This window comes from Oryctolagus cuniculus, chromosome 13, assembly GCF_964237555.1.
Source record: "Oryctolagus cuniculus chromosome 13, mOryCun1.1, whole genome shotgun sequence".
In the NCBI taxonomy this organism is placed as follows: domain Eukaryota; kingdom Metazoa; phylum Chordata; class Mammalia; order Lagomorpha; family Leporidae; genus Oryctolagus; species Oryctolagus cuniculus.
Genome location: NC_091444.1, coordinates 92835560 through 92847260, shown reverse-complemented (window position 1 = coordinate 92847260; position 11701 = coordinate 92835560). Strand labels below are relative to the sequence as shown.

Sequence of the window (11701 nt, the reverse complement as noted above, 5' to 3'; positions counted from 1 at the left end):
TGTATAAGAGCTGTTCTCTCTCTACAGCAATTAAAATATAAGAGCGAGAAGCTTCTCTTGAACTGTCTCCATTGTTCTTTGAGCAGAGAGGGGCTAGCCACTTCGACATGGAAAGAGGTTGGTGAATTGTGGAAACGCAGAAAACCTTGGATCCACTTACAGCTACAAGAGTACCTTTCAAAGAAGTTGTGTTATGTTTGCTGTCTTTACTTTCCAAATGGTGTGTCATAAAGCACCAAATGCCCGCATAACTTAACTGTGAAGGGAGAAGGTCAACCTGAGGATATTTTTTCCATTTTTTAGAACAATTTTCTTCAATGATACTTTCTCCTGTAGCACACGAGAAAGCTTTCTAGATCTAAACCAAGCACCCTGAAGATAGTGAGTGTGTAATTTGAAGTCCACCCTGTACTCAGAGACCACAGAATTGTAGTGCTATAGAAAATGCTAGACATGTGTGACCTAGCCCAAACTATTTTAGCAAGAAGCCAACTGAGGCCCATGTGGCTCAGCGTGCTGTCCGAAAGCACACAGCTCATTAGAGCTAGAACATTTCCTTTCTTTTAGTTAGTTTTCAAAAAATTTGTTAGGCGGACTGAAATATTTTAGACTTCTATAAATAATCTAGTTTTGCAGCTCATTCCCTGTGCGACAGTTCTGTTAACGGCCTTATTTGAACATAACTTAGCTGTTCGGCATAGCCTTTGCATGACAAAGTGGTCAAGTCTTTATAGTAGCTGAGAATGCATTATCAGGACTTTATTTAGACTGTACAGTTAGGGCAATCCAACTATTAGTCATCTTGACATGTGCTTCGGAACACACACACCCATGAATCCTGGCAAAAATGTCATCTGCTCCCTGCACCGTGCCCCACCACAACTCCTTCCAAACTGGTGGTGTTGTTACCATAGTTAACGAAAGAAAACGACCTAAAACTCCTAATGTGGGCATGCCTTTAAACCGTCTCTTCCCAATTACAGAACTCCACGTTTGCCCAAATGAAGATCTAGTAGGATGGGGAGCATTGCGCGCTGAAGCCACCTTAAACAGAGGGCACCCTTACCGTCAAGATATGAACGGAGCTCATTCCCACAGAAACACGCATTGATTTTACCCTGTCACTACTGAGCGGGCTAATAGAGTCTGAAAATGGACTGCAAGATGCATCAATCCAAGCTGATGCACGCAGTAATGTAAGACTGAGACTGACATCAAAAGCTACCCACTAGAACAGTCTTAAAAGACACAAAGCTGTGTATTTCATGTTCAAATGGTAGACTTAAGGCATCCCATTGGCCTTTAGAAGATGTAAAAATCCTCTGGTGCTATGATCTTTTACTTTCTGTGTTAATAGCACAGGCTGGGTGATAACGAAGAACAGGTTGAGGAAGGGCATGGGAAAGGCTTTCCTGCCTGCGATCACACTCACTCCTCCCAGACACTCCTCAGCCAGGTGTGTGGCCGAGCCAGGTGAGGGAAGGCACGTCCGGCTCTCACTGCTTAGCCAGAGCAGGGCTGCGGCTAAGTGGGAAGTGAAAGGGAGTCACTGGGGTTTGTCATTGTGCGGATGCCTCTGTAATACATTCCCCTGGCTGGAGTGACAGGAAGATAAAACGCAGCAAGTGTTTTCCTCCTGTGCCCCAAAGCTGCGTTGTGGTTTTGTCAATCTCTGGAGAACACTGGAGGCAGTTCAGAGAGAGTGTGTCAGGCTCCTCACTGCAGGTCCCAGGACGGGCTCTGGTGAGCAGAGAGGAAGGGACTGAAATAGGCAAATGGCCCTTAGGGTTGCACAATGGAAATCTCCAGGAGGAAGCCAAGATGATTAATGCCACAGGAATTTGTTTCAACATCCTCCCTCCCACCTCCCCCAGAAAAACAACCAGACTCAAGATGCTGATAAGAATTCTTTTATGTTATTCCAATAAAAAATACATTCATACAGAAATATAACAATCTTGCAAAAAACAATTTCAAATAAAATCTTGTAAAACAAAATTTTACAAAAATCTTACAAAGATTCTTTAGAGAACAGGGTGCTTCCAAAAAAAAAGAAATTTCACTAATAGAAATTTTTTTTTTAATTTCAAGCAAAAAAGTTTCTGCTTGATTGAGGCTCAGTTATCACCTGAACAGAATGTACTTCTTTATGCACTTGCTTATTATGAAAATTACAGGCATTGACATATATGGCACCCAGCCCCACCCAGTTAAACAACCCCAATGGTGTTTCATAAGTGAGACAAGCCAGTGCAAGTGTTTTTTTTTTGTTTTTTGTTTTTACTGTCTTTTGTTTGCCGTCTTGCTTAATGGAATTGTTATGGCTAAGCACACAGCAGGGCCAAAAAAGGAGTTTTCCAAAACCCAGCAAATCAAGGGCTTGGATTTTGAATAGCCAAAAGAAAAGTGCATTTCCCCCCTAAAAAAAATGAAAGGAGTTCTCTAGGTAAATGTGTTAATCAGCCAGATAAAAAACCAGTTAGGTGAGCTTTAATCATTGCCCATTTCCAGGAAGATCAAACAAAATACCAGCTCAGCCAGACTCACGTGTGTGTGTGTGTGTGTGTGTGTGTATAAAGATCCACACCCACAAGCCAGCAGCTGGATGAAATATCAGCTGTCCATGCTGTGGTATGCCAATTCGGGGAAATTACTTCCGGAAAAACTGGGAGAATCCACATGCTGAGAAAAAAAAAATAGCTTCATCTGCATAAAAAATGTTCTAAAAAAGATTCCCTGTGATTAGCTTACCCTTAGGTTAAATGTTCTAATAAGGCTGAAATTCAAAATCAAAACCTTAGTGTGTCTGAGTTCAACAAGTGTGCCAGTATTGTGTTCACGCCACTTCTGAATGGCCAAAGGTACCCTATTCCAGACCTGCCAACACAGACGAGTAGGCTGGCAGTTTGGAATAGATTCAACGCCAAGAAAGCCTTCAGCAAATCATTAAATTAAAGATAAAGCCTCTATAAAAGTTATAGTTTTCATTTTTTACCTCCTTTATGGCCATTTTGAAATATTTCTTCACAGGCTGTAGAGTTTTCTAGCTAAACATTCTAGCTTCTCCTTAAAAAAAATATTTATATATTATCTATATATATAATATATATACACATACACATACTGTACACACAAATATACATACACAAGAATTCCGCCCACTTTTTAAAAGTAGTATACTTTCTGTATTACCAACAGATAGCTAGATAGATATGTGAAACTTGTGCCTTTTAAGCAAATACACTGACTTTTTTTATACTTCTGTATCTTTTAATATGTGTGAAAATGTTACATATTAAATACAGCCGGTGTGATCTGTACACTTGGTGTGCAAGGTCTATATGAAAGTGTCATGGTGGCAGAATTGGTCAGATTTGTCAGTCATCGCGTGTTTTCCATCTCAACACTGACAGTCAAGTTGTGTAAATATTGAACAAATACTGACGTTTTAAGGGAGTTTTCATCTGCTTGTCTTTGTGAAGGAGGACCTCAGAGAGAATTTTTTTTCTGTATTATACATGGATACAGTACAATGCCAGGTGAAAAAAGAGCCTTAATAAAGCATGCATCACCCTTACCCCTGTATGAGACCCCCAATACGGGGTCACTTGCATAAGGCACCATTATGAAGGTCAACAGTGCATTAACAGCTAGAAAACCAGAAATTAGTCCTCAAGGCATAAATAAGAGAAACATAGCTGCATGAGAAAACAGTTTCTAAGCTTTAGTGGTTTTATCCACCCAACTGAGAAAATTTTTAGCTTCTTAGCCTAATGTACCATTAGACCAGCAATTTCTAGCCCAGCTTTTGGACACTCAACACATGTCCAGTTTCTTCAAAGGGCATCACAAAATTCTCCAAAAAGTTAATTCAAATTCAGAATCATTTAAAAAATAATCCTATGCTGCACAATGCCTTTCGAGAAGGGAGTGTTACAAAATTGAAGGGGGAAAAAAATTGTGTCTTGCCAGGCCCAGATGGCTAGGGATCGCTGTAATAGACAAACTGTATCTTAGCTGCTCCTTAACTGGAATCAAGATTGCAGTCTTGGTTTAAAAATGGAAAAGCATATAGTTTCCCCAGACCATGCATGACTCGTTGTATTATAAGGAAAAGTTATCATTGTGTTATATTTGTAAATACACAGCTTATACAATGGGTTACAAATGAGCTCCGTTGTAGCAAGTGAAACAAGCTACTTGACACATTGCACGTTTTAATAGCTGCACCAGACATCAAGAGTCCCTCTCATACAAAACAAGGGGGAGGGGGTCCCCCTCTCCACATCACTCGCCACTCTGGGGTCCTGAGTTCCCACTCCCACCCTCCAAGTTTTTCTTTCTTTTTTTTTTCTTTTTATTTTTTTTGTGTATTTTTGTTGTTGTTGTTTTTTATTGTTTTGTTTTTTTTTTTCTTTTCTAAGGTGCGGACACCCTCCCAGGAAATGATTGGTGGTCGTCTCATCTCATGGTATATTCCTTACACACAAAACATTCAAACTACTTTTTTTCTGTCTCTTGCAGTTTGGCGCCACAAGGAAAAAAAGTCTGCCTCATCATACAATCAGTAATAGATCCTCAACATACAGTCAACCCAACCATTAACATTCTCAGTGCGCATGCTCACAGCAAAGGCTTAAGAACCACTCGGAAGGTTAGGTACCAGTGGCGAGTCCAGGGTCACCCAAACACCACGCACCACAGGTGCTATGCCGCTTCCTCCATGACTTTTTAGCCCTCGAAAGACCTTCCAAGGAGAGGCCCTGGAGGCAACTGGGTAGGGTGCAAAATGGCATGCTTTGGCTGGAACACGCATCCCTCCTTCCACGGCCGTCTCTCAGCCTGGAAGCCTTTTAGCCCACAGGATTCACCTGCTCTCCGCCCTCAGAGGTGCCGCTTCATGTGCAGGGCCAGGTGGTCGGACCTGGAGAAACACCTGAGAGGAAAGCAGACGCACAGTTAGGTTCCCATCCTTCGCTTCCTCACAGACCCGCTCTCTCACTTCCTTGCAACCTAACCTCTGCTGCGGCAAAGGTGACTCTCCTCTAGTCAATGCCAGTGTTCTCAGGGACAGGAAGTCCAACTGATCGGGATGTGAATTAATTAAGCTGGCCAGTTCTTTGGAGAATGAGAGCTGACCTCCTTTCTAATTCTTCTAATTACAAAACTCTTGGAGGCCACTTTTCAAAAAGTATAAAGGAACTCCCTGTAGGTACCCATGGTACAGGTTCTCTTAGTATGGATAATTAAAAATAGGAAAGGCTTTCTCAAAATCCTAGACTTGAAAGAATAGGAACACACGGCAGGAAACTGTCTTTCTTCAAACATCTACTACACACCTACTCCGTTTTGGTCACTGCATTCCCACGGTCCCACACATCTTTCCAACACAGTTCTCATGCACATTACCTGTCACATACGTGTCACATACCTGTCACAGTGAGAGCATTTAAAAGGCTTGGCACCGGTGTGCTTTCGGAAGTGTCTGGTTAGCTCATCACTTCTTGCAAAACGCCACTCGCACCCTTCCCAAGAGCATCTGTAAGGCTTTTCTCCTGGGAAGAGAGCACATGACAAGTGAGCCATGACCTCCCCAGCACGCTGAGAGAAGGGGGAGACCCAACACGTGCCGGGGCAGCACGTAATTAGGGGCCCCAGGGGCCTCCAGAATCCATAACCCAGCTCTGCTTAAAGGAGGTCTTCACGTCACTAGGAGCAGCTCTTTGGCCATCTAGCCTCAAGCCTCCTCTAACTGCTGTCCCATGAAACCCATGTTTGGCAAAGCCCATGCTGCCACAAAGTTAACGTGTAACAATGACAATTACTCAGACTGGTGAAATGCTTGCAGGATGAGGTGTCAGCCCGCTGGACCCACAGCCTGGTGGAGGGCAGAGTTTTATTGCTTTCTCCATGGCAACTGTTTCTCGCCAGCACTATTGTGCTCCTTACTCACTTCTCTGTGGAATGAGTCTTTGTAGTTTTCCCCTGGGACCGTCTACATTTCTACAAAACTGGAGTCATGAGTTTCTGGTAAACTCCATTCCAAAGCCCTTCCAAATCGCTTTCCTAATGGCAAGCAAATGACCAAGTGCACTTCATTCCTCGGTCAATTGAGAAATGCGAATTCAATAAAAGTGCTGGCGGACAGGAAAGAAGTCCCTGAAACCAACCTCGAGGGTACATTGGGAACAGGCATAGACTTGGTTTTCAAGAAACCTGGGCCCCCAGCTCTGTCATCCAGCTCTTCTGGGACCCTGCCTCGGTGCCCCAGCCATTTGCTTTTCTGTTGGGAATTTAAGAATTTGCACCACATGATGCCTGAGGTCCCTTCCAGCTCTAAATTTTGCATTCGTTGTACTAGAGATTGTCATGGTGGTTTTAAATGGAATGTTTAGCTAAGGTGTGGTATTTCATTAAGAAATCACAGGGGTCGCTTTACGTGAAATCAAACAACACTGAGAACTTCTCAGTAAATACCCCCTGGTCAACACTTCTGCTGACAAGACACAGGGGCTCCCCCTGGGCTTCACAGCACTACCACCAATACTAGCATACATACTCCATGCCTCCCAGGGACCCTTGATCCTTGATCTCAACCCAGTTGAGTTTCACTTCCAAAAAAAAAAAAAGAGGAAGAGCTCAACTGAATATTTTGCATGGGCCCTGGTAGAATGGGTACCATGAGCCTTGATAAATTGGATTGCTAGATTGGGTAGAACCCTGGGTGTCAATCTAGCCTCTTCTCTGCTTAAATCTACAACTGTTAACCACGTGTCCACATCCAAGGTCTAGTCTTCACGATTCTACACTGAGCTCCAAAGAGACCCAATTCTTTGGTGGAAAGAATTTGAGGAAGTGAAGATGTGTGTGTTCCAATCGCATCCTGTGAAACGCTAGCTCCCTCCCAGGGCTGGTGCATTTCCGGGGCCCACCAATGGCTGGCCTCCCGGGCCCGTGAGGGGACTGACCTGTGTGAGTACGCTGGTGTGCTTTCAAGTGGGAGCTTTTGGTGTAAACTTTTCTGCAGCCGTTGAAATGGCACCGATGTACCCTCCTCCTGCCATCTGGGGAGGCGTCGCCGCTCCCCTTGTCCCCCGGCTTCCCCGAAGTCCCACTGCGTGCCTTCCCAGGTGAGGGCAGCTCACCGGGTCCACAACCCCACAGTTGAGAAGGCTCCCTGCTCAGTTCTGGAGAAGAAGGAGGCGTGGAGGTGACGGAGGAGCTCAGATTTCCTGAATTGACTAAGACGTCACTGATGGGGTCAGAGGTAAACTTGGAAGTGGGAGAAAGTTCCTCCGAACTATCAGATGATTCGCTGCTGACATCTGAGTTCAGGCTGTTGGTCTCCAGGCTGTAGCTAAAGCTCGGGCTGATCAGAGAATCCTCTGGAGGACTAGAAGTCACCTTCAGTTCAGATTCCTCCTTTTTCTCCCGAGCCAGAATGATTTTGGTCCACAGATCTTCCTGGCTGTCAAATTTGATTTCTGAGGCTGAAACATAGCAGGGTTCGCTCTGCAGGTAACGTTCCAATTCCAGGCAGGTCTGTACGAAGTGAACCGAGAGAGAAGGCACGTGACTGTTATGATTACTGAAAACGGAACCAACAGCACATTTCCAAAAACATGCAGGAACAAAGGACAGATAAAACTGCTGCAGTGCCACTATGGGTGCAAAACCTTTTGCAATTGGAATCCATGTCCTTAGGAAAGTTAGAAGAAATTTGTTTCCAGGAATGGGTAAGAATTCAGAAGGAAAAGCAGAGAGTGAAACAAACCTCTCTTAGCTTCCCCAATGTTGGATAAAGGGCCACAATGGGTGATGATCACTAAGCCTGTTTTTTGTTTTTGTTTTTTGCTATAGTTACAAGTGTTGACGTTTCTAATGCGTTTCCCCTGTAAACCACACAAAGAAAATCAGCCTTACGCTCACCACCGCCCCCCCCCCCCAAACAGGTTTAACCAGATTATCTGACACTGTCAAGAACCCTGGGTATTAAGGAAAGCCCCAGTCATCCATCCACCCTTCACAAACCACAGGTATCCACACAACAGGACAGAAAGACTGCACAGCACATAATGTGTTCGGATGGACCCCGTTGGGGACACAGCTGACGACACAGGGCCATACTCAGAGAACAGACAGCAACTAACTGTCTGTATTCAAGGACATCAATGGAGCTGCAGAGAAACCACCCATTTCCTGTGTAGCCCAGACCGAGTCCATTTTCAAAGAATGCCATTCCCAAGTGCAGGGCCATGCATGCCACAAAACTTTAATTGCTTCTACAGTGGTCAGAGAAAAACAAGAAGCTTCAACAACAGGAGTGGAGGAATCATTCCAGAATGGCCATCTGCTATTGTAAAGGAAGCAAGGGGGAAATTACTCCACGGCCCTGCTGGGAGTCCCACAATGAACAAGAACTTTATCTACTGGCCAAGAGTACAACTGTATGAGTCATCACTCCTATTTCTTTCACGCAATGCCAAAGGAGACTTCCTTTTGAAATTCTGACCAGCAGCCAAATAAGGACCCGGTTCAAATATACATGCAGTGTGTCATGGACAGGGTGCCCCTCCCCAGCCCCACAACCAACCTTTCAAGAAGCTACAACTGCCGAGATCAGCATCCCCTCTCCCCACCATTTCAAACTTTCTAGCCACTGGAAAAGAAAAATGGTAGGAAACATTTTAGGATTAAATGATGTCTGCCCTGATACTCACTAGGATCAGTTGCCTGCATGCCCATATAAGGCTGGCTGTACTACTGGCAATTCCACACACTGAAATTGCTACACCAAGCTGCTCTTTTCAACAAATCATTTGCAGGGCGCGCACCGTCCTGAGCACAGGCTACCCAAGGGGTTCATGCTTACTTAGCAGTGTGCCTTCTATTGTAATATATGCACATCCTGCCCCCTCCCCACAGACTCATCAAAACAGCAAGCATGAGCAAGCAAAGGGGTAAAATCATTGTTTTCTCTCTCCCCCTAAAATTAGATGTCTGAGTTACAGTGCATACGAGAGTGTTCCAAAGAGAGGCGGCGATGTTATTTTATTGATGTTCCAAAGACACAGGAAAGCACATTTATTGCGATCTTGTTAAACTTTCATAATCTGGCTAATTTAAAATCTCCATTATCCTGATGAGCACCAGGGACCTCAACCAAGCTCTCAGAGAGTTTAAAAGCCTCTGAAGGCCACCAGGAGCCAAGTCTGGCTAGTTGCCCAAATCCCAAATGCCCGAAGGAAACTACTTAGATCAATTTCAATCACGTCCTGTCTTTGAGGAGGAAAAAGGGGGGAGGGGGAGAGGAAGGCAGGAGAGGATCGGGAACAATTAAGCAGGCATCGGAAGGCTGCAACACTTCGCATTTCATCCTTCTTAAAAGCTTTCTAGACTTGGAAACCCACAGAACCTATTTGATCAGCTAATTCACTCTGTGACAAAAAGCAAACAGCTCGTCAGGGCAGAGACACAACACGGGGACCCTCCTGCTATCTTTTTATAGACAATGGGGCAAGTGTTGGAGTCTCTCTCCTCAGGCAATCCGAGGTTTTTAGAAGGAGAAAAAAAAAATTAAGTTTCTAAAATTCCCAATGCCCCACATTCCAGTTCCAGTAAAATGCCGGAAACAGGGGTTCTTCTTCCCAAACTAAGACTTGAGGCAATTAGGAAGGGCTGCCTGTCATATGACTGACAAGTCACTGGTGTGTGCAAACAGTTTTTTTTTTTTTTCCTGGTCAACAAGAGAAGCAAGTAAGAAAAATAAGACAGAGCTAGGTTCATGTTAAGAATTCCAAACAAGGAAAACAAATGGGAAATGCCCTAGATCTATGTTTCGTTGTCAAAAATGTTAAGATTAAAAAAAAAAAAAGCTGTATGGATACACACCAAACAGCAAAACAAAAACAAAATCTTAAAAAAAAAATGCCTTGGCAGTCCGTGCGAGTGCGTTCATATGACAACGTCCAGCTGTGGAGTTTGGACCCGGTACAAACGCCAGACTCGTGCCAAGGGCTCGGGCCGGGATCAGGCCGAGGAGTTCGGGTTTCCCCCGGGGTGGATGCTCCAGACGCTCGGGTGGCAGGGAAAAAACACGCCGGGCACCGCGGAGCCGGGCTCGCTCGGCTCGGCTGTCAACTCCGCGGCGCGCTGCAGAGCGACCCCCGAGCGTGCCGAAGGGCGCTCCGAGATCAGGATTTCCATGTTTTTTTGTTTTTGTTTTTTTTTTTTTTAAATGACTCGAACCACAGCAATCATCCTCATCCAAAGCTGCACCTCCGAGCACACACCACCCTGCCTGGCGCCTCCACGCACTCCCTCCTCGGCGCCCTGGACACGTGAGAAAAAAATCCCTATTTACCTGTTGCCAATATTCCTCCAGGGACGGGAGAGCCGAGAAGTAGCCCGTTTCGTGCACAATCTGGAGTTCCTGGAAGATACTGCACATTGGGAGCACATCCATGTCGGGTTGGAAAAGACAGTCCCCGCTGTCGGGAACACGGGGAGGTGTGCGTTCTGGAGTCGGAGCCGAAACTCTCCCCGCCAGGGCAGGTGAAAGTTTCATGCAAACTCAATCAGACGCCCCGGTCCGGACCCTCCCGCAGCCCGCAGCGCGCGCGCGGAGCCCACACAATATTTGCAAACACCGGACTGACTGCAAACGTAACCCCTGCAAAACTTCCCTATTCAAAGCTCCTCTGCCAGCCTCCCCCCTCCTCCCCGGGCTGGCTCCCCCCACTCCCCCTCCCCCCACGTGACTCGCCGCGCGCCCGCCCCGCGCGCTGCCCAATCCGGTCGCGCCCGGTCCGAGGGCCGCGCGCAGATGATGTCAGCTCCGGCCAATGGCGAGCGACATCGCGCAGCGGCCCCGCCTGGCGTGACCGAGCCTCTCCATCACAGCCCTCCTCATTGGCTCAATTCGAACTCTGCCCTCTCTGATTGGAAGGCGGCCTCGCAGGCTATTTTTAGCAGGGTATATAAGACGCGGGCCGTCGCGCGCCGGAGGAGTCGGTGCTGGGAGGTGCGCGGCCGAGCGCCGTCGTCGGCCGGCGGTCGGGGAAGCCGGGCTGAGGGAGCCGCTTTGGGGGGAACCGTGCCGGACTGCGCCCGCCCGGGCCCCTGCGTATCCGTCGGTGTGACCCTAGCCGGGCCCGGCCGGGTCCGGCAAAGCACCCTACGCAAGCTTGCTCCCTGGCGGCCGCTCCGTCCGTCTTTGTCCCACTCAGCTGCGTCCGGTTCCCCTCCGTTCTCACACCCGCGGCGTCCCACGCGGTCCCTTTCGCGCTGGTGCTCCGTCCCCCTCCCTGTGCAGCGCGCGGGGCCGCGCTGGCCTCCGCGGGCTGTCCCTGTCTCCCCCGGGGTCCCGGCTTCCGGCCCGTCCCTCTGTGCGTCCCGCTCCGCAGGACTGCTGCACGGAGCCGGGGAGGGGGCGCGCGGGGCGCAGGTTTGCTGAGGGGACCGCAGGGTCGGCTGGCGGGGACCTGGGGGACGGGTCGTGGGCGACCCTCCACCCCCTCCCCCGGGACCCTGCGTGAGGGGAGCCTGGGGCCCGCCCCCACCCGAGGGTCCCTGCGCTGCGCTGCCCACCCTGGGGCCGGCGGCGGGCACCGTCAGGTGCACACATCGGTTGAGCCTGAGGTTCAGGAAAAGGATCGAGGAGCCAGTGCGCTCAGATTCTGTGGAGCGAAGCTTACCTCTG

General features: G+C 47.6%; 1 protein-coding gene across 1 annotated transcript; it reads right to left on the bottom strand.

The window, feature by feature from the left end:
- Nucleotides 1-1894: 1894 nt before the first annotated feature.
- KLF6 (KLF transcription factor 6) lies at nt 1895-10746 on the bottom strand. Its single transcript, XM_002720810.5, has 4 exons — nt 10364-10746; nt 6969-7542; nt 5432-5555; nt 1895-4936 (listed from the first exon to the last, which is right to left on the bottom strand). Exons 1-4 carry the CDS (start codon nt 10565-10567, stop codon nt 4885-4887), a joined length of 954 nt encoding a protein of 317 aa, XP_002720856.1. The 5' UTR covers nt 10568-10746; the 3' UTR covers nt 1895-4884.
- Between the last annotated feature and the right edge of the window lie 955 nt (nt 10747-11701).

Coding starts and splice junctions, on each gene's coding strand:
- KLF6 (XM_002720810.5), bottom strand. CDS start 10,567: ATGAAACTTTCACCTGCCCTGGCGGGGAGAGTTTCGGCTCCGACTCCA. Junction 7,543..10,363: donor TGGAGGAATATTGGCAACAG/GTAAATAGGGAT, acceptor CACTTCGTACAG/ACCTGCCTGGAATTGGAACG. Junction 5,556..6,968: donor ACACCAGCGTACTCACACAG/GTCAGTCCCCTC, acceptor CTCTCTTCCCAG/GAGAAAAGCCTTACAGATGC.